The 19,739-nt window shown below is 42.5% G+C and overlaps 1 protein-coding gene across 1 annotated transcript; it reads right to left on the bottom strand.

Moving 5' to 3' along the window:
- Positions 1–1,150: 1,150 nt before the first annotated feature.
- On the bottom strand, positions 1,151–18,081 carry ADSL (adenylosuccinate lyase). The gene is made up of 13 exons (XM_005488651.4): positions 17,857–18,081; positions 13,344–13,547; positions 12,206–12,250; positions 11,335–11,414; positions 9,408–9,579; positions 9,069–9,115; positions 8,592–8,682; positions 7,700–7,769; positions 6,510–6,657; positions 4,603–4,693; positions 3,656–3,745; positions 1,614–1,790; positions 1,151–1,293 (listed from the first exon to the last, which is right to left on the bottom strand). The coding sequence occupies exons 1-13, from the start codon at positions 18,010–18,012 to the stop codon at positions 1,207–1,209; spliced, it is 1,458 nt and encodes a 485-aa protein (XP_005488708.1). The 5' UTR covers positions 18,013–18,081; the 3' UTR covers positions 1,151–1,206.
- Positions 18,082–19,739: the final 1,658 nt, after the last annotated feature.

Here is a 19,739-nt window from a genome sequence, read left to right as displayed (position 1 = left end):
TCACAGGCTGAAGCTTCCCACTGCCCTAAACTACTTAATAAAGACAAGCCTTACTAAAACATACAGTATTTAAAAAACCTTTCAACAATGATGACCTGAAGGACTGCAGGTAGCCTCTTTCAGTTAGTTCTGCTTTTTAAAATTCTCTTTAGCAACCACACTTCAAAAATCATCAAGTAATCCTTTATCAAGTCACCTCTGAGGGTCTGAATAAATAAGAGGCCAGAGAGAGAGAGCTTTTCTGCTGCACTGAAGCAGAAGAAAAGCTCTGTGATATAATAACACTGGAAGAAGAGGTAAGGGAATTATTCCAGATTAAGTCAAAGGGAAAATAATTTGATTCACTACTAAATGTCCAGTAAAGCACAGACATTACAAAACAGATCATTCATGTCAGAAATAAGACTGAAGCTCTTAAATTTCTCTGACATTCAATGAATTCCAGTACCTTTTTTCTTTCCCTATGAGACAAAACTTGTGGTAGAGAACAACTTTCACATGTCAGAGTCCACTTGGCACTCATTATCAAGCACCTACAGCCAAGGAACACAATCACAGCCAGAACACAATGACTGGCTTCTTACCAACACCTGTAAATATGATTTTCAGCAGCTACAGAGCCACAGCTACAGCATTAAACTAGGAATGGAACACTGAAGGAGCATCAGTTTGATGAGCCATGAAGTTCCATGGCCTCCCTCTTTCATTATTTCTAATGTTTTGGCTTCTTTGCTCCCCAAGTGACAGTACTCTGAAAGCCAGGACCAACTTCTCAAGTTTTGAGACACCTGTGGAGAAAGTGTCAGGGCATGGAAAGAAAGATGAAAATGGGAGTGGGCTCAGTTCCCCTTAGCTCTGCTCTTCAACAAGTCAGTGTCACATGAATGTCAGGCAGCACCAGGCATTGCTCTTTAACAGCTGGCAGTGCTCTGTGAGGGGCCAAGGAAGGTGCTGTGATAAAGTTACCTTGTCACAGCTGAGCGTTTCTCAGTAACTCAGCACACTAGAGATGGAGGCTTGACCTCCATCAATAGTCAAAGACCTCCATCAAACAAAGAATGAAAAGCCCATCTGGAATCAACGTGGCTGTAAGCTCTGGGGGCTACATGTACTGTAGAGAACCAAAATAACATGACACAGTAAACAGACCTGGGTCAATAAGGCTTTTATTGTCTTCCTGTACCCACACACATTTGCAGACTATACCTAAAGTGCCAGTTCAACTTTCCCATCCATCTTGCTTTGGTATGGAATCAGCGCCGGTCTGACCTCCTCCTTCAGGAACTTGGCCACCTGTTCAAGATGAGAAAAATAAAATGAGGAAAATGACTTGCCTCCTGCTCCCCATTTGGACCTGCTTGTCTCACTGGGATCTCTCTTTCACAAAGACACCCAACAGTCTGGTATGTCCAGGGTCAAAAGTGTGAAGCCACAGGGAAGAAAGACAAGAAAGCCAAGGAAATCAAAGGAGAAAAATGTGTCTGCCTTAGCAGTATAGTTAGAGTTATATAATATGTACACTCTGTAGCAAACAGTGTGCATATTATATACAAAAGGAGGCAGGATTAGACTACACATTGCATTAAACCCACAGCCTCTTTCCACTACTTCACCTGTTGAGGAGCACGTCCAGTGAAGGAGGAGGGATCCAACAGGCTTTCAAGTTGTCTATGGATAGGGCTGAAGTAAGGATCAGCACGGACACGGGCAATGAAGTCATTATCACCCCCTTCCTGTTTCACAACAGCTGCTGCTTGCTGAGAGAGAACACGAATTTTCTCATGGCAGTCCTGTAGGTACAGGGAGAGGAAGATGGAAAAAAAGTCATTTCATTGCTATTGACAGCACCTGTTCATCTCACCAACTTGGGTGGGAGGAAAAAATATCGACATGTATTGCCCTGGACAGTGCAAAAAGAAGATGCAGTTTTGATTGCAGTGCTTCACATGCCACTGCATTAAAACAAGATTTTCTTCATCCTTTCACATCTGCCTCTTGAGGCTAAAACAGTCCCAATGTCACACAGATTCCCTGCTGAACTATAATATAAACTAATGACACTGGAATAATTTATACTTCTTCAAATTTCCCAAATACTCTTAGGAGTCATTCTACGGTTTGGTTTTGGTTTTTTTCCAATGTAAATAATGTAAAACCTCTACAGATTTTGAAAAGGGAAAAGAAAAGAATCTGTCCAACTTAACAAGCAGTGAGACTTTGCAAATCATGGCTTACATAAGGATAGACTGAGGAAAAAAAACCCCATTCCTTTGGAATCAACTGGTAAGAACAAGGGAACCCAACTGTAGTCAGGTACCACCTGCAAAATCAGATATTGCCATGCTGGTCCTAAAATACAGCCATGTGACTGCATTTACAGCTATGCAGGAATCTTCTCCTTAAATGTATTATCCTTGATCTACAATTAGGACAAAAATAATCCTGCCTTTTCTATCCAAATGTCATTTTGCTTCACCACTGACCTGCCTCAGGCGAACACATCTATCTTTTGGATATTTAGGGGAGGGATCTGTTTAGTAGTGGGGAGAGGAAGTGAGTTTCAGTGCTATGAGGTAGGAAGCCCAGAAAACGTGCTGGTCCAAAGTTCCCAGCACATAAAGCCAGAACATATGGATGTGAATATGAACATCTTCTACAAAGGTACTAAGCCCTATGAGTATGTAATTAAACCAGAAAGAAGGCAGGTCAACAAGAGACACAAATGAATCACAGAATGTGATTCATATGATGTGACCCTTAATGCATTTAATAATAATGCACAGTCAGGAAGCTTACTCACTGCCCCACTGACATCAGAAACACAGGGGGAAAAAAAGGAAAAAATGATGTTTCCTGACTAATGTAATGTTTCAGAAAACACAACTGTTTCAGAAAACTGAAGCCACATAAATTCTGCTCAAAGCTTCTATCAAACCCTTCCATTATTCTTGCAAGTTTCATGTGGAAATAATCATAGAAGGAAAAATTATTATCTAAAAGGTAAATGAAAATAAGGTGTTTCATTAAGATGGAGATTTGATTATCAACTTTGACCTGAGCTGTGAAATTAAATGATAAGAAAATATAATCTAATTGTGTCTGGGTTTATTTACTAAGGAAAATATTTAATTACAGTTTGCTTGAACACAGGAAGCTGAATGAAGGACTATAAACAAAGTGGTTAATATACTGTACTGAGTTAGGGAAGAATGACACATGAATGAGTGATTCAGAATGGTCTTACTTGCTTTTTTTTGTTAACAGTACTGATTCATCCTCTTTTAATTTACAAGGTAGCCAACTGCCAACATGTTCCATTTAAAGAAGCCTGGCCTGTGTTCCAAGTTCCTTCAAACATTTAAAAAAGGAAAACGCCTACTAGTATCAAACACAAAAATAGGTCTCCCTCCTCCCCAGCACAGCCAGCCAGATTAGCCCAAACACACAGTGCTCCTAACAGAAAACAGGGATCTCCACAAGTGCTCTCCCCCCAGAGAGCAGAGCCTGGCTTTGCAGCACCAGTGCAACACTCATAACTGTGGGAGCAGGTGAAGAGCAGAGAAAGGTGAGACAGGACAGGAGCCCAGATACATTTGTTTCTCAGGAGACAAACACCAGGCTGTAAACAAAGGTAATTTGGACACTTCATTTGTACCTGACGATTGCCCCCAGCCTTCACCATTGCCATGATTATATTCTCTGTGGCCATGAATGGCAGCTCCTGCCGGATCCTTCTCTCAATCACCTTAAACACACACACACACAAAAAAAAAACCAAACAGGAAAAAAAGAAACAGCATTATAGAAAGTCTACAGATGACTGAAAACTTCTCAGTGAAGATTTTCTCCTCTCCCCTTGAATCTCTGGGACTGGGCAATGGTGACAGAATCACAGAAAAGTTTGGGTTGGAAGGGACCTTTAAGGCCATCTAGTTCAACCACCTGTAATGAGCAGTGACATCTTCAATTGGATCAGGTTGCTCAGAGCCCTGTCCAACCTCATGCTGAATGTTTCCAGTGATGGGGCATCCACCACCTCTCTGGGCAACCTATTCTAGTGTTTCACCACCTTCTTTGTAATAAAATTTCTTTCCTATGTCATCTGAATTGTCCCTCTGTCAGTTTAAAACCACTGCCCCTCGTCCTATTGTAACAAGCCCTGATAAAAAATTTGCCCCTGTGATGCAAAGACACATTGTCATTTTGAAATTAGCTCTGGAAATCCAGATACTGAAGTTGATAATACTTAGAAGCCATATCTTGTACGAGACATTAGATGTCCAATAGATTTTTTTAACCTGTACTAAGTTCCAGGACTGGATGAGATCTGTCTAGACAGTATCTTTCACGGCTAAACTCTACAGATCTATTCTGTAATTTAGGGAAAAATATCCTTTGTAACAAGTTTTGTATTTACTCTGTTACTGGCCTCACAAGAGGCCCCTAACGCATGTCCTACAACAGTGAGAATATGGCAAGAATAGAGCAAAATTCAGAAACCACTTGAACTAACATAAACATGTAATTCTTGGAGTGGGACACACAAGCACACTTTGGCATAGCTCTGGCCTTACCAAGGAGGTCCATTATCTCCTGCTTTACCTTTGGATACACCACAAGTCCCTCGGAGATGTTCTGCAGTGTGCTCAGAATGATGTCAGCTGTGAGGAAAGCCTCAGCCAGACACACGCGCCTACGGGACACACACACGCAGAACCCTGGTCAGCAACAGGGCCACATTCCAGCCACCTCAGATCCTTCAGCTTCTGTAAATAATGCTCTAAACAGCATCACTGTGGCCTTACACTGGAGCTATTCTCTTTTTTTTTTTTTTTGGACAGTAGAGAGGGAGAGGGAAAAGGGTGAAGGCAGACGTAGAAAGCTCCAAGATAATTCAGTGCTTACACAGATGGGAAACAGGGCAGAAATCTACAGGATCTTTCCCTATCTGCTCTTTGCTGAAGTGTCTACTACTGATCCTACCCTCCTGCTGCATGCTCATACTGTGCCTGGCTGTGCTCAGTGGGGTATTTCCAACGGAATCCATGCATTTGGTGAGGGCTTCCTCCAAGAAACCAGCTCCTGGTCACAAAGGAGGCTCCTGACAAAAAGCAAAGGAGGGAAACAAGAGGAGTAGTGGGGCCTGAGCTGTATCAGGCAAAATGCTCTGCATCACAGTGCAGCAAACAGCATCATACATCTGTGACAGCAGGGCCTGGCCCATCCTAAACTGTCATCTTTTAAAATTTCCTAGTTCTTGAACCTTGTGCTACATCTAAGCCCTCCAATTCTATCACAGTGCCTTAAAACAACTTTGCTGGATTGTAGATTGATTGAACTTTCTCTGGCTTGTTCTCCTTCAAGACACTATAGCTTTAACAAGAGCACAGATTTTTCTGTTTGGTTAATGAAGTGGACAGATTAGCCTTTCTATTAGATGAGATGAAAATAAAATTTTAAACATTCCAGTTCATCTCTCAACATTTGGTGCCTATTGGGAAATAAACACACCATATCAACCAGTATGCAATTTCTAAAATTTACATTGTTTTCTGCTGCCTATTCAGCTCTTTTTTTAATGAGACTAGGAGCTGTGGAGTAAGGTCCCCCTGGGAAAAAATCTTACATTTTTTCACAAAATGTTATGCAGGTATTACGTTTGTGGAGACATTTTAAAAATAACATTCTTGTCAGCAATCTCAATGCTAATCTAGCATTAATTAAGCCAAAACTGCTGCTGCTCACTGTCTCACAGGTGCCATACCTTAGAAGTCTAGAGATTTCTAAGATTCTAAGAGATCAAATTCTGCAACAGAATATGACTTTGAAACTAAAATATTTCAAAGGTAGGCATGAGCTTTATGCAGATTTAGTACCAAATAAAAGATGGAAGAATTGAATTTAATTGCTGTAATTTACTTGATAATAATTGTAGATAACTTCTGCTCAGCTCAAAATAGTTGTAATGAAGAATTATAAAACAAAGCAAAATTTGCTGAGCAATATCCTAAAGACCTGCACGTATTTTCATGAAACTTTTTAAAGAGTAGAGTAATTGTGTGCTTTCTCCAGGATCTGACTACTCTTTGTAAATAATATTTTTCAAAATTAAAATATGTTTTTTTTAGATTATTTGGAGGGTTAAGGTATTGGACTATTCTCCAAAAAATGAAAAAAAAAGCAGGGTCAAAAAACTGCATCCAAAATAAGGAGGAGAAATTTGAGAAATGTGAGTACTGTAATACTGTGCTATTGAAACAGGAAGACTATGAAAGCAATTTACTATCCTGGCTTCTGTATCCCTCCCTTTCACTGCTGGTTTACTTTACAGAAGATCTTGACATTAAAAAGAACCTAACAGTTTTTATCTGATGGTACAGAGGAAACCAGTTTGTAGTCTCTAGGTTCTATTGAGACTGCTTTTTGTCCAGGTGGTATCTTGTGGCTTTAGTTTCAAGGCAGGATTTTCTGCAGAGGCCAGAGGAGCTCTCTGCAGCCTGTGCACAGACCTGTTGGCACTGTCATCCAGCGTTCTCTCAAACCACTGCACGGCGGCCGTTTGCAGGGGATCCATCACCAGCGTCATCAGGTGCCGCGCCAGGCTGCAGCAGCGCTCCGAGCGCATCGGGTTCCTCTTGTAGGGCATTGCGCTCGAGCCTGGAAAGCAGGAACAGGGATGCAAACAGGGCAACAGAAGGAGTGCTGCGTTACAGGAGAAGAGATACAGATCCTCCCCCAGGAAAGGAAAATGTGGCAGGAATCATAGTGTCACTATAGGACACGAAACAACACGAGCGCACGCGCCGCTGCTCTCAAGGTGAAGAAAACGAGAAGTTTATTTTCTGACTCTAACATTTATAGTTTTCTAAAAGTGACAGTGGACTGGAAGGTGAAAGTGCCACCTCTCCAATGACACTGGACAAACTAACAGTCTATCAAATTTCTCTTCTTTCATAAAAGAATGCAAAACAATAAGTTATTTACAGAAAATGTGTGAGAAAATTTGTTACAAGAATGTAAACATCAGAAAGCTTAAAATCTTCAAAAATCAGGGCAACATCATCGTTTTGACTAAAGCCTCAAAATACAACGATTTTCTATAATAACAAAAATGACACCACCATTTCCCCCTTCAGATCAGAAACATGTAAATGTGGGCAAAGAAGAAGTGAGATGACATTTTTGCAGTTCTGCAAAACAGAAGTACTACCACATAAAAGGGACAAATAGTTTACTTTTTAATGTAGCATTTAGCACCATCTCTCTAGGCTACCCATGGCAATCTTAGCAGTGCTGGAGCTCCATCTGCTCAGTAATACTGTCCTTCAAAGTCAGATGCTTACAGTGCTGCTTGTTGCTCTAGTGAATGGGTATTAAAATCATCCTCAGATCCAGGTCTGCCTCTCTAGGCAATGGAACACACATGGCTACTCTTGCTCTCCCCACAAACACAGGGAGTGCACAAATACAAATCTGATTCTAATTGCCTAATATCCAGAAACCTTTAGGCAAGGTGTTTTTTCTTTTTCCTTCCCCCTCCCCTCCTTTCTTTTAAAAGGATTGAAAATACTAACAATGTCAACTCCAATTAATTTAAAGCAATTTCTGTCAGCGACATTTCTAAGTTTGTTTAAAAGGCCACACCAACATAAATGAAAAGACACATACACCAGTCCAGGAAAACTCTCTCATCCCTTACCAATCTGGTCTTTCTCAAAAGGCTCCTCTATCTCCTTCAGGTTGGCCAAAAGACGAATATCAGTGCAAATCTGGAAAGCAAGCATGAGAAATTAACAAAACAGAACCAAACTGACACCCACCAATGTATCTTAGTGTTTGTGCTCTTGGAGAATCTTTGCATCTATGGGCAAGAAGTAAACTAGGGGCAGTGGAAAATTTGACAAAAAAATTGATACTGCAATCATACTTCCTGGCCTAAAAATGTTTATCAAGACAAGACAGAAAACAGCATGTCCACTGGATTAGATGGGAAAGGACTCCAGCAAGGGCAAATGTTTGCAGGGAATGGAAGACAGATTAGAAGAGAACACTGAAAATGCATAACAAACTCGCACAGTGATTTGCAAACACAGATAATGTGTGCTTACTGAAGTGGGAAAAAATCAAAACAGAAGAAAATACCACAGATCACTTTAGCCCAAGAGGAGGAAGAAGGAGGGAACAGAGATAAATCAATGAAAAGAATCCACAAGGACAGAGAGAAGAACACCATTATCAGAAAGGCAATTAACTAGGAGGAAATGATGAAATTTAAGAACTCATACACCACTAGGAAAGACATTTACTCTAATTGGATCAATTTAGCATAGATTAGACTAATATCTGGTGTGGGAGTTGTTAACCCATTTTAGAATCTGCTCAGTTAACTTGCTTTATTTGCCATTGGTTTTAAGATCTTTGAGATTTGAGTATCGGGCATGTACCTAGCAGTGAATTTTCATGACCACAAAGAAGACAGCTGAACAAGGAACACCAATATTTTTGAGTAGAGCATCCTGCACCAAAGTACCTTCTCCTCAAGATGTGAAACATTTCTCCATCTTCCCAATGTACAGAACCAGGGTGCTCACCTTGTGTATGGAAGCCCCCAGACTGGCCAGCACAGCCAGGACTCCAATGTCCACCTTGCGACTGTAGGTCTGCCCGGTGACCATGTAAGCCCTAGAAATAAGCACAGGAGTTGAGTGCTCCAGGCAGACACAAGAGTACTGCAAGACTTTGAGCAAGCACTGATGAGGCTCTTGAAGTGGAGGGCTGTCATTCTGCTCGGATGAGAACAACTTTGGATTCAGGCTGTCAATTTCTTGGGGCAGCATGCAGGTGGGAGAGAGGCAAACAGAGGAAAAAGGACAACTGTGCTTTGACAGGGAGACAAGTAGAAGTGGCTGATTTAAGAGGTGACGTTTCATGCAGGAAAATGCAACTGGGAATGGAAGATGGCAAGGGGGAATAAGTGAACAGCAGCACAGATGCTGGTTTGGCAGCCAGGGGAATCTGGGCCAACACTACCAGCAGGAGTCACACACTGCTAAGAATGTGTTACATACCGCTTGAATCCTGCCTTCTCCGTCACTAATCTGTCCAGTTCTTCAACCTTGGGGTGAAGTGAAAAAAACCAGAGCTCAAAACACAACGCAGCAAGGTCAGCAAAAGCAAAATTGGTCTTTGCTTTTCTCAGTTTACTGTCAAAAAATCTTCTACTTTCTGTGAAATATCCCATCCCAAATGCTGCTTACTTTCACAGAGGCTTGCCAACGAGCCCCAGAGGGATCAGGGTGACTTTGTAAATTTAATGTGAGAATCTCAATGTTCCCTCAAAGAAAGCAGCATTCCAGAGCAGACAATTGCCCAGACTGTATGCCTGCACCATGGGCTGCCTGACGTACTTTGCTGTGGTCTCCCTCAAAGAGCTGCAAGAAGCTGGCCTGAGTGCCAGTGGTGCCCTTCACCCCCCGGAAGCGCAGGTCATCCCGAGCCCGCTCCAGGCTCTGCAGGTCCATGCACAAGTCTTGAATCCACAAGCAGCAGCGTTTCCCCACAGTGGTGAGCTGGGCAGGTCTGAAAACAATCAAGAACACAACACGACTCATTGAGAGTTTGCCCAAGCACCACACTTCACTGCTGAGTCTGCCATTAAGAGTTCCCTACAGAACCAGCTCTATTGACTCATTTGAGCAGAAATTAACAGGATTTGGCTTAGGCAGAAGGATGTACTGAAGATGTAATCATTCCTTTCAGGAATTAGATGGAATTGCAGTACCAGAAAACAGCAATTTGGGGTCCAAGTGCCAGGCTGGCGCCCCCTGCCGGCCTGCAGGCGCTGTGCAGACTGGGGGTGCATCAGTCCCCCACCCAATTCTGCTCACCCAGGGCACGGGGGGCACCCTGGCTGACTTACAGCACGGGTGTGAACTTCTCAGCACACTGCATTCACTTGGTGATTTTAAATGATTCCTCTCAGGAACCTTTCTTTCTTATTCATAAAAATGTGTTCCTCAGCCTCTGGGCAAACACGCTTCAACAATGCTGTCAGCCAACACTTCTTGTAAGACTTCTACCTTGGAATAAGTAATTGCAAGCTTCAGCTACACTTTAGTCCCCCTGAAAGTGCTTTGAGGCAAAAACAGGGGTGTTTCTGGAAATCACTTTCCAGAAAGTGAAATATTTCAAATAATCCACATGAACTCCAAAGAAAATCTCTGTGCTACTTCAAAAAACCATACACACATCAACAATGTGCTCCTGATTAAGCTCAGACATAAAAAAGAAGCTTGTAAGATCTGGAAGCAGGGACAGGCGATCCAGGAGGAATACAAAGAAACTATTCAACACTGCAGAGACAGGGCAAGGAAAGCCAAAACACACCTGGATGAATTTAGTATGGGATGTGAAAGGCAACAAGCCTTTGCAACATACAGAGGCACAGGCCTCTGCAAGTACATAAAGAGGAAAAGGGAAGGCTAGGGAAAACATGGACGTGATTGTGAATGGAGTAAAGGCCCTGCTGACAAAGAAAACACAGAAAAGGCTGAGACATCAATTCTGATTTTACCTTGTATACACTTCCTGAACGCTCCTCTGTCCTCTTTCCAAAAGCCCAAATAAAACTAACACAGATAGTCCTCCAAAGAGCTGTAGATGAAGAGGGCTGTAGGACTAGAGCTGATGAAACCCAGGCTGCATGTACAGCAAGATGATAAATCAGAGACCTGATGCTTTCACTCTCCTTTGGGAGAAATGTTCAAGCACCAGACACTGAGTCTGACATGACCTGTGCTTAATTTCCCTGCCTTTGCTGCTCCATATCACTGGGTAGGAGACCCAGGCTCAGCTCATGGTATAGTTTAATGCTTCTGAAAACAGTCTTCATGAAGCAGGAGATTAAACTACCCCAAAAACAGAAGCACTCACATCTCATTATCCATTGACTCAGCATCTGTAGTAACAAGTAGATGTTACTTCTTTAACAAAACTTTCTAGGCTGCAGCGGAAAAAAACTTAGAGAAAAACCAAGAAAATCTGACTGGAAGACAGGCTTAGAGCAATTCCCAGTCACGCATTTTTGAAACAGCCCAGAGCATGCACATCTGTGTTTTCCTGGAAGTCATCCTCTATTTGTAGCTGTGTTGAAGCAATTGCTGACAGCTAGTCAAAGCAGTCCAATTTCCTGAACAAGTCTGGAGTAAGAAACAGACACCTTTTCTGAGCCACCAACTGGTCAGAGATGGGAAAAAGGATGGCTAAAGAGCAGTAGCAGGTCAGTTTAATCAAAGCACAGACAACAAAAGAAAGCAAAGGCTGATGGCTACTTACTGGTAGTGAGTGAAGCCCAAAGCAGGCATGTCAGCATACTTCTCAGCAAAGTCGGCCAGCCGGCTGATCACCCTTGCAAGCTGGTGGAAGCAGGAAGGATAGAAAAGAGGTGGAATAAGAGAGGAAAGAACCCCACACAACACAGAAGTTCACATAATTAAGCACAACATCGTGAGAAAAAGGGGAGGGAAACCACTGTGCAGGGAGGGACCTTGAGGGGCAACTGTGCAGCTCCCCCTAACCATAGAATATGGCGTGTTTCAGTTTTTCAGGGCATACATGCAATTTCTGCTTGCTACAGAATGCAAGAGCTCACACACAAGTCATTGGACTTGAGCTCAAACTAGCCTAATCTTCATGCCCAACCCAATCCTACAGTTGGCTCATCCTTGGGTATTTTTTTTATTCCTGGAATTAGAAATACAGTTGCTTGGGCTATAATTGACACACGTACAGTCCAGGGCAAATTAAATGCCAACTCATTCAGGTCAGATAGACACCACTGCACTACACTCCTGCTATATTTGACCTCAGAAAATTGTTTTATATGGTTTCTTGAATGCTGACAGACTCCTAGGAATATAGCTAAGGATAAGACTAAGATAATCCTGAAAGCAATACAGTTCTATTGCTATGTAGTACCTGGGGCACAGATAAACAAGGAGCTGCTTATAATTCCCACTGTGAGCCAAAAAGCTCTGGGAAAAGACTTGAGAAAGGAAAGAAAGGGAACTTCACTTTTTGACAACAACCCAGACAGACAACTCCTCCTATTTCCCACAAAGGTTTAGGAAAATCCAAGTTAAACCCAGGCTATGCACAGGACATGAGTGCTCCCCATTTCTGAGACACTGCAGAACCACCTTCTCACCTTGGGCAGCAGGAGGTTAAACCCATCACGGAGGACAATCAAATCCTGCAAGAAGCAAAGAAAGGAACTTTGGGCCATGCTTAAAGGACCAGACATAACTGTTTCTCTCAGAGATGACACAGATGACTCAAAAGTCTCCTCTTAAATGATTTGCTTTCCTTCTTGTAATAGAGGTTGCACTGAACTTGCTTATGACAAAAATGCTGGATCCACCATTGCTCCTTTTATACTGTCCATGGAAAGTCATAAGTGGTGGATGACCTGATTCCACCAAGTACCTATGAATGATTATTTTGAGGTCTTGGGACTGCCCCTGGAATGACAGACTGTATCATATGGTCCCAAGTGGAAAACACAGGCACTGTAGGCTAAAGACAGCAGAAAAGTAAGTGGGCTGATGAGGCACCAATTGTCTTTACTCCTTTTTTGAACCTGAGGTATAGCTGGGCACAGGTGTCACAAGGAAGGTGGTATTACCCAAAAGCTAAACAGGTTTGTAAAGGAGTAGAGAAAAAATAATCACAGAACAGCTTCTTATGCAACAAAAGCATCTGTGAAGTTGCAATGACTTGAACAGTGGAACAGCAACATATACTGAGATGTAAGGCTTCAGTTTTGCTCTCTGTTGTAGATGAGGTTCTTCACAACTATTTTACAGTTCTGTAGAACAGCAGTACCTCCTTTTTCACTTAACACACTCATCCACTCTCTTCACTACTGAAAAGCTTGTTTTCCCCTGAATTATGCAGGGGTTCCAAGCAGCAATTGAAAGCTCATGGACCTTGTTCTGTAAGTCAGTGAACTCTTGTCACAGGGGTGTAACTGATAAATCACACAGTTCACAAGTTTCTTCATGTGTTTGCAACTCCCCTCTTATCTCCTTGAATATTTAACATGCAAGCAGAGGTTAGGGAACAGTTTCCAGATAGATTTTACTTCACATCAGAAGAAAGAAGGCAAGTGGAGCTTGCTTTCCTAGGGTAAAAGAACTGAATTAACTTAACAGTAAAATGAACAAAATGACTGAAAAAGCCACATAATATTTTATAAAGAAAAGTTTATAAAGAGCTATAAAAGAAACAACAGTAGCTTTGTTTGACCCAGCTCTGCAGGCAGGGAACTGGAAATGCACCATTACCGTGTTATCCCCTACGTAGCAGGAGGTTGCTCCAAGGTGGATGATGGCTGCAGCTTTCGGACAGCAGTGGGCAAAGGTGTGCACGTGGGCCATCACATCGTGGCGCAGCTTCTTCTCCTCCTCCGCTGCCATCTTGAAGTCAATGTTGTCCAGGTTTGCTTCCATCTCCTGGATCTGCTCATCCGTGATTGAAAGCCCAAGTGACTGCAAGGGGAAAAGAACTTGCATTGCATTTTCTCTTTACCAACAAATGGAGACAGAAGCTGTTTAAATAATTGACTCCCGTCTGACATCTCCCAGAAATGTGACAATTTGGTATAAACGAGCTGTAACAGCAAATGCTTTCATTCTAGGGCTCTCCAGCCTTTTCCAATAGGACAGGACAGTGTTCATTCTCAGATGTTCCTCTTGGGCTTCGTGCCTTCCTCAATCCTGTAACGTTCCTGTGAAAACTACAAAAATTAAAGGACAAAAATTAAAGGGGAAAAGTGATATAAAAATAATATAGTTTGAACTTCTTTTAATGAAGTTTACCTTTTGGTTAAAGAAAAATCCAGCTAACATGTGACTAATAGCTTGTGTCAGGAAAAACTCTCTGGACCACAACTAAACCTACACAACTATAAACTGGGGCTTAAATCATATGGAAAGGTGAATATGTTTTATATGTTTGTACCTTTTCAAAAGTCCTGTAGTACCTCATCTCAGACTGAATATGAAACCTTGAGAAATCAGTTACTTGATGTTACTTATCTAGAAGAAGGAGATGAATGCTCCTAGTTCATATTCAAAACTAATTGCTAGAGCTTTTTAGCAAGCTGACTTAAAAACAAAGATATCCAACCACAGATTATACACTGGTGCAATCCACTAAGATGAGAAAAATGTCTTTTTGTGATACCAAGAAATTAAAAGTCTCACAGTGAACTTGGTATTACTGCCTTTTCCAAATTAAAATACTATTGTCCCGTGCATGAGTGATTAGAAATCATCAACCAGGAGGCTTCCAGGATTCAAAGAATTTAAAAAACTGGTTCTGTTCAGAATCAAACTGACTGAAAAATGGTTTGCAGGAACCTGGAACTGAATAAGACAGCAAGTGAAGCAGATGTGTTCTCAAGGACCTCATCAGATAATCAGTACCCAAACTTACACTGCCACAAGCATATACACACCTGTGAGTGTCCAGCTCAATGGGGAAAGGCACCTGGCCCCAGACTGCTGCCTTTCAGGTGCACTGGTATAAACTGCAACTGCCCAAAAGCACAGGCAGCTCAGTGGGCAATGATTCCTGTGCCCAGATTAAAATCTCATGCCTTGCTCAGACATCCGTGATCCTTTGGGAAAAGCTGACCACAGTACACAGTCACACAGAGAGGAAAGAAACAACCTCCCAAAAGTGGCAACTTGACATAGAACACATGCAAGCTAGGGTAGTGCCAAGACAAATGATGTTCTCATCTGTCCACAAACATGTGAGTCTTTTCCCTATGAGTTTTTGCTGGTACTGACAGCACCTTGGGAAGAAAACAAACATCCTTCAAACCCCTGTACCTAAGAAAACCAAGTAGGAAAACTACATAAGGAAGAGCACAAGGTTTTTCCCAAAGCACCACAGCTCAGTGAAGTCAGTGAGGAACTTTCTGGACTGTGCTTTTAAGGCATCATTCTTCTGAGACTGTCCCAGTATTTTGATGTGCCACTCTAACAGCTCTGACTGCTCATGACTTTTCCTAAAGGACGGGGCAGAACAGACAGATGACATGGCACAGCTCCTGCCCACAGAATGAGAACACTGGGTTGTCCATCATATAAAGAACATGTGACAGAAAAACAATGAAACCTAAACTGAACAGAAAAAACAGATGGAGGGTGACTAAAGAAAGAGAGAAAACATTTATATTTCATATGTGCAAAACATATTGTAAGTCAGTTTGATGCTGCAGGACGTCAAAGCTGTTCTACAAAAAGGGAGAGATCCAAGAAATTTGTACTTGACTTTCCAGTACACTCAAGTCAAGAGTTCAAGATAAAAAGTGTTAACAGAAGAATCGTAACACAAAGGAATTTATGCAAAAAATTAAACTAGTGTTTTGGGATGGGTATAAATTCAGACACCTCAGTTCTTAACCCAAACTTTAAATACTGTCAGTTGGGAAAAATAATTTTTTCTTGCTAATCCCACACTTTGCTAACCCTGCTCTTTCAAACTCCTGCCTGCTGAAAGGAGCAAAACACTGTATAGACTTTCTGCCAAATTCAGTTCCTACTGAAATAATTCTTTCATTCTTATCTCACATACTCCGAGTGGACCACTTGAAAATTTCACTTATTAAGCAGAGTGAATACTGAAGCCATCTGCCTGGCCCTACACTTTACCTAAAATTTTATCACTAAGCTGCACGTCTTCTGTCTTACTGCTCCCTGCAACTTTAAGAAAACCTGTGGTTACACCTTCCTAGATCTGATTTATCAGAAGACAAAAGGAAGAATTGCCCAGAGTTCATCTGTTACTGTTTGGTTTTTAATGTATCTGAAAAGATAAGCTATGTATCTTCAAATAGGAGCAACACATTAATATCTTGGAAGTGAGGACACGTGCTGCAGTGAATTGCCACAGTTCATTAATTACCTGGTATTTGAGTGGGTATTCTTTTTCACAGAAATACTATGCATCTTCTACAAGGAGCCTAAAGAAACTGTTTGTATGTGTAACTTACTGACCACTGACGGAGGTAACAGGTGCTGGAAGTAGCTGACTCTCCCTTCTTTTTAGTCCAGAGCTGACATTAGATTACAAGCTGTTCTGGAATGAGGAGCCAGATAAAAATAGTAGTCTCCTCTTCCCACTATGAAAAGAGAGCTCAAGAAGTTGTAAGACTTGTATCTACTTTCTGGGAACAGACGTCTGTGGCGGCAATGGGAGGCAGAGCAAGGGCCAATAAATGGGGTAGCCCGGAATTCAGGGCTTGGGAATGGAAACCTAAAAGCCCCAGACTGGTTACTCCAAGCTTTCTTCTATTGGGCAACTCACATATTCTGTTCTTGAACAGAAGTAAAAGTGATGATTACCTGATGGAATCGAGACAACAATGTTGAAATTGTCATGCTTTGAACATGCAAAGCTCCTCAAGCATGCATTCATAGCACAGACACTTTCTATGCCAGATAAGATTTCCAGCTTTCTCACTCAAGCATCTGAACTGTGACAAAATCAGGCATGCAGTACTTTGGGAGGTGACTCCTATTTAGCACAGCTGTAAAATTGCATCTTCAGCTTCTGAAACATCACATTTGGTCCAGCATATATTATTGACAATGCTGTGTAGTGACACAATCCTTGCATGGAGAAGGAACATGGTAATGACATTGTGCACTGTAATGACATCCTCCAGCATGGTGCTTCTCTGCCTTTGCGCTCAGGAACAGCCAGACCTACAGACTGAACTGCTTCTAACAATCCCAGGCTTTGAAAACAGAAATTGGACTCTCCACAGAACAAGCAGGCTCCTATTGAAAGCTAAAGCCATTCTGTCAGAAAGTGGGGTGGTTTTGCGCCTTTTTTTTCTTTTTTGTTTTGGGAACACATAACAGCTTTTTCACTGTCAAAAACCTGGTAAGAGTCACAAGGGATCAAGTCAGCGCAACTTAAAAACTGTGTGTCAATTAAGATGTAATAATAGCTGTACATGCATCCCTAGTTAGGACCAGAGGCAAAGTCAAAAAGTTTAGCTTCAAGTGCACGTTAAAAAAGTCAACTTCATATCCTCTATCCGTTCTTCATATCCACAACAGCTTGCAATCATATGGACATACTCTCAGTCGCTGCTTCCTAATAGTTGAATTATTAATACACAGTACCCAATCTTTTGTGGGATTTTTTTTTTTTTTTTTTTTGTTTGCAGCACTCAGCCTACCAGAAACATCACAACTACTTGCGGGGTAAATGTACTGCTCACTTTGGTCAAAAGTAAACTTATCTGGGGAAAAAAGGGCTCTCTGACAAGAGCTGGCCACAGATGCAGGGGGTGGTCCGGCTGGCACGGCCAGCCAGCCATCGGATTGAATGGACAGCGCACCTCACCCGTCACACCTCCTGCAAAGCAAACAGCTGAGCGCTGGGGAAGGACACCGCTGTTTGCTCAAAGGCAACCCCTCACCAAAATTTGCTTAGCAGAGCTTTTACAAAACCAATTTTACAGGGCAGGTAAAAGTGCAAGGGGGAGGGTAAGAGGCGAGAACAAATGATTTGCTGAGGGGCGACAGGAGGGATTGCGTACAGAGGGCTGGATAACCCTGAACTCGCAGAGCCCCTCTGCTCCCCGAAACGCGCCAAAGGGGCGCCTGCAAAGTTGCTCGGGTCGGTTTCACGAGGATAGCTCCGGGAAGGTACGGCCGATTCCCGGGCGCTCATCCGCCAGAACCCTAAAGGGAATGGGGACGCGAAGACGCCCCGGCACCGCGCTCCCCCCGCCCCGGGCCGCTCTGCCCTCAGCGCCCGTCCCGCCGTTACCTTCTCAGCCTGGGCGAGGTAGAGCCAGAGGCGGCGCCAGGTGCTGAACTTCTTCCTCTCGCTGAAGTTGTACGCCATCTCGGCGCTGGCGTAGCGCGACACCAGCGGGGAGCGGTACCGCGCCATCACGTCCTGCGCCTCTCCGGGGGCCGCCATGGCAGCAGCAGAGGCAGGGCAAGGCAAGGCAAAGCAGAGCAGAGGCGCGGCCCGCGGGATAAGGGCGGGCGGAGGCCCCGCCCCGCGCCCTCAGCGCGCCCGCCCCGCCCCGAGCCCGCGGCGCGCCCGGCGCCCCCCCGCGCCCGGAGGCCAGGGCGGCCCCAGGGACCCCGACACGGCCGCGGGACACAAAACGTGCACAAAACACGAGCTTTAAATGCTTAGCAGCCAAACACATTTATTAGTATTTTTTTTTCTTTTTTTCCAGGAACCCAAAAATAGTTTGTAGTTATAATGTAAGCAACTGAGTTGCACATAATACAATCATATCTTTCAAAAAAACAAACAAACAAAAAAAAACAAACCAAAAAAAACCAAAACGAAGAAAACAAAAAACCAAAAAAGCTGTTTAAAAGCCCAAAAAAAAACCTTCAGAAAAACTTATATATAAGTATTACACCATCTCTCAGTTTCAATGAAATGACGACGACTTAATTCTTTATTACTCTTAACTTGTCACACTCCAATAAAACGTCACCCTTTTGTTTGTTTTTTTTCTTTTTCTTTTTTTTTTTTCTAAATCCAGCATGAGAAATACAGTACCTGCTATGGCAAAAATACACATAAAATGCAACATTTCAGCTTATTTGTACATTAGTAGAGTTTAAACATTTTATTGGTTTTTTTTCTTTTTAAGTGAACCAGTGATCTTAAGTACCACTATACTAAAAGTAAAATAAAAATATAGAAAAGGAGGAAAAGGGGGCAGCCAGCCTTACAAGAGCACCTTCTAAAGTGCTGAGTTTCTGTGTCCATGGAAAACCCTTCAGAAGTTCAAACATTTCTGAGAACATGGGATGGAAATTAAGATGAAACCTGGATATGCAAGACATTGCGTCACCTCCTCTACATTCTCCCCATTTGTCCTGTAATTTTCCTTACTGCACACTATAGAAAGAGGGGAGAAACCAGAACTAGGTAAGAGTTTAGTAAAGGAAGCCATTTCAAGTATAAGAAAAAAAATAAACACTTACAGGTAACTTGCAAATAGCATCAATATACACAGCCACTATTTTATTATTACAACGTCTGCTTCTGGGGGACAGTGTTTCAGGCAAGAGGACTTTAGCTGTACCTTCCTGTTACCTATTTATGTGCAAAGTAGAAAAGCTGCCTTTTCTAATCCAGCCATATTGGACATCAATGATTTTCTGTTCAGCCACCTCATCCCTCCATTCCCCAAGGAGAGAAAAAGGGGGCATTATTTTACCAAGAATAGATGAAATGAATCTGTTTCTCCATTCCTCTTCCGGACACACCTTTCTCCTATTACTTGTTTGCAATGAAGAGAAACTTGCCCAACTCCCGATGCCCACCAGTAGCCAGTTTCCTGAACAGGTAGAAGGCATTTACCTTTGTAAACATAATCCCTTATGTTTGTGGAACTCAAAGCAGCATTTCACACCTCCAGCTGAGTAGTGGAGATGAAAATAGATCAGAACGCTCCCCTGTCACTGCTTTTCCTCCTCCCCTTTCTCTTCCGCACCCAGGAAGATTACATTTGGTTATTTTTGTTAGAAGGTGGGTGTTTTTTTGGTTCTTTGAGGACAATACTTAGCATTTAGTTCAAAGTAAACATTACAGAATTACCATAATCAGATTTATACTGCTGTTTGTTCTGCTTTCTAGATGAGAAAGAAAAAGCATATGCATCAGATGTTCCGCAG

This window comes from Zonotrichia albicollis, chromosome 4, assembly GCF_047830755.1.
Source record: "Zonotrichia albicollis isolate bZonAlb1 chromosome 4, bZonAlb1.hap1, whole genome shotgun sequence".
Taxonomy (NCBI): domain Eukaryota; kingdom Metazoa; phylum Chordata; class Aves; order Passeriformes; family Passerellidae; genus Zonotrichia; species Zonotrichia albicollis.
Note: the sequence above shows the minus strand (reverse complement) of the source record. Positions and strands in the feature narration are given on the sequence as shown.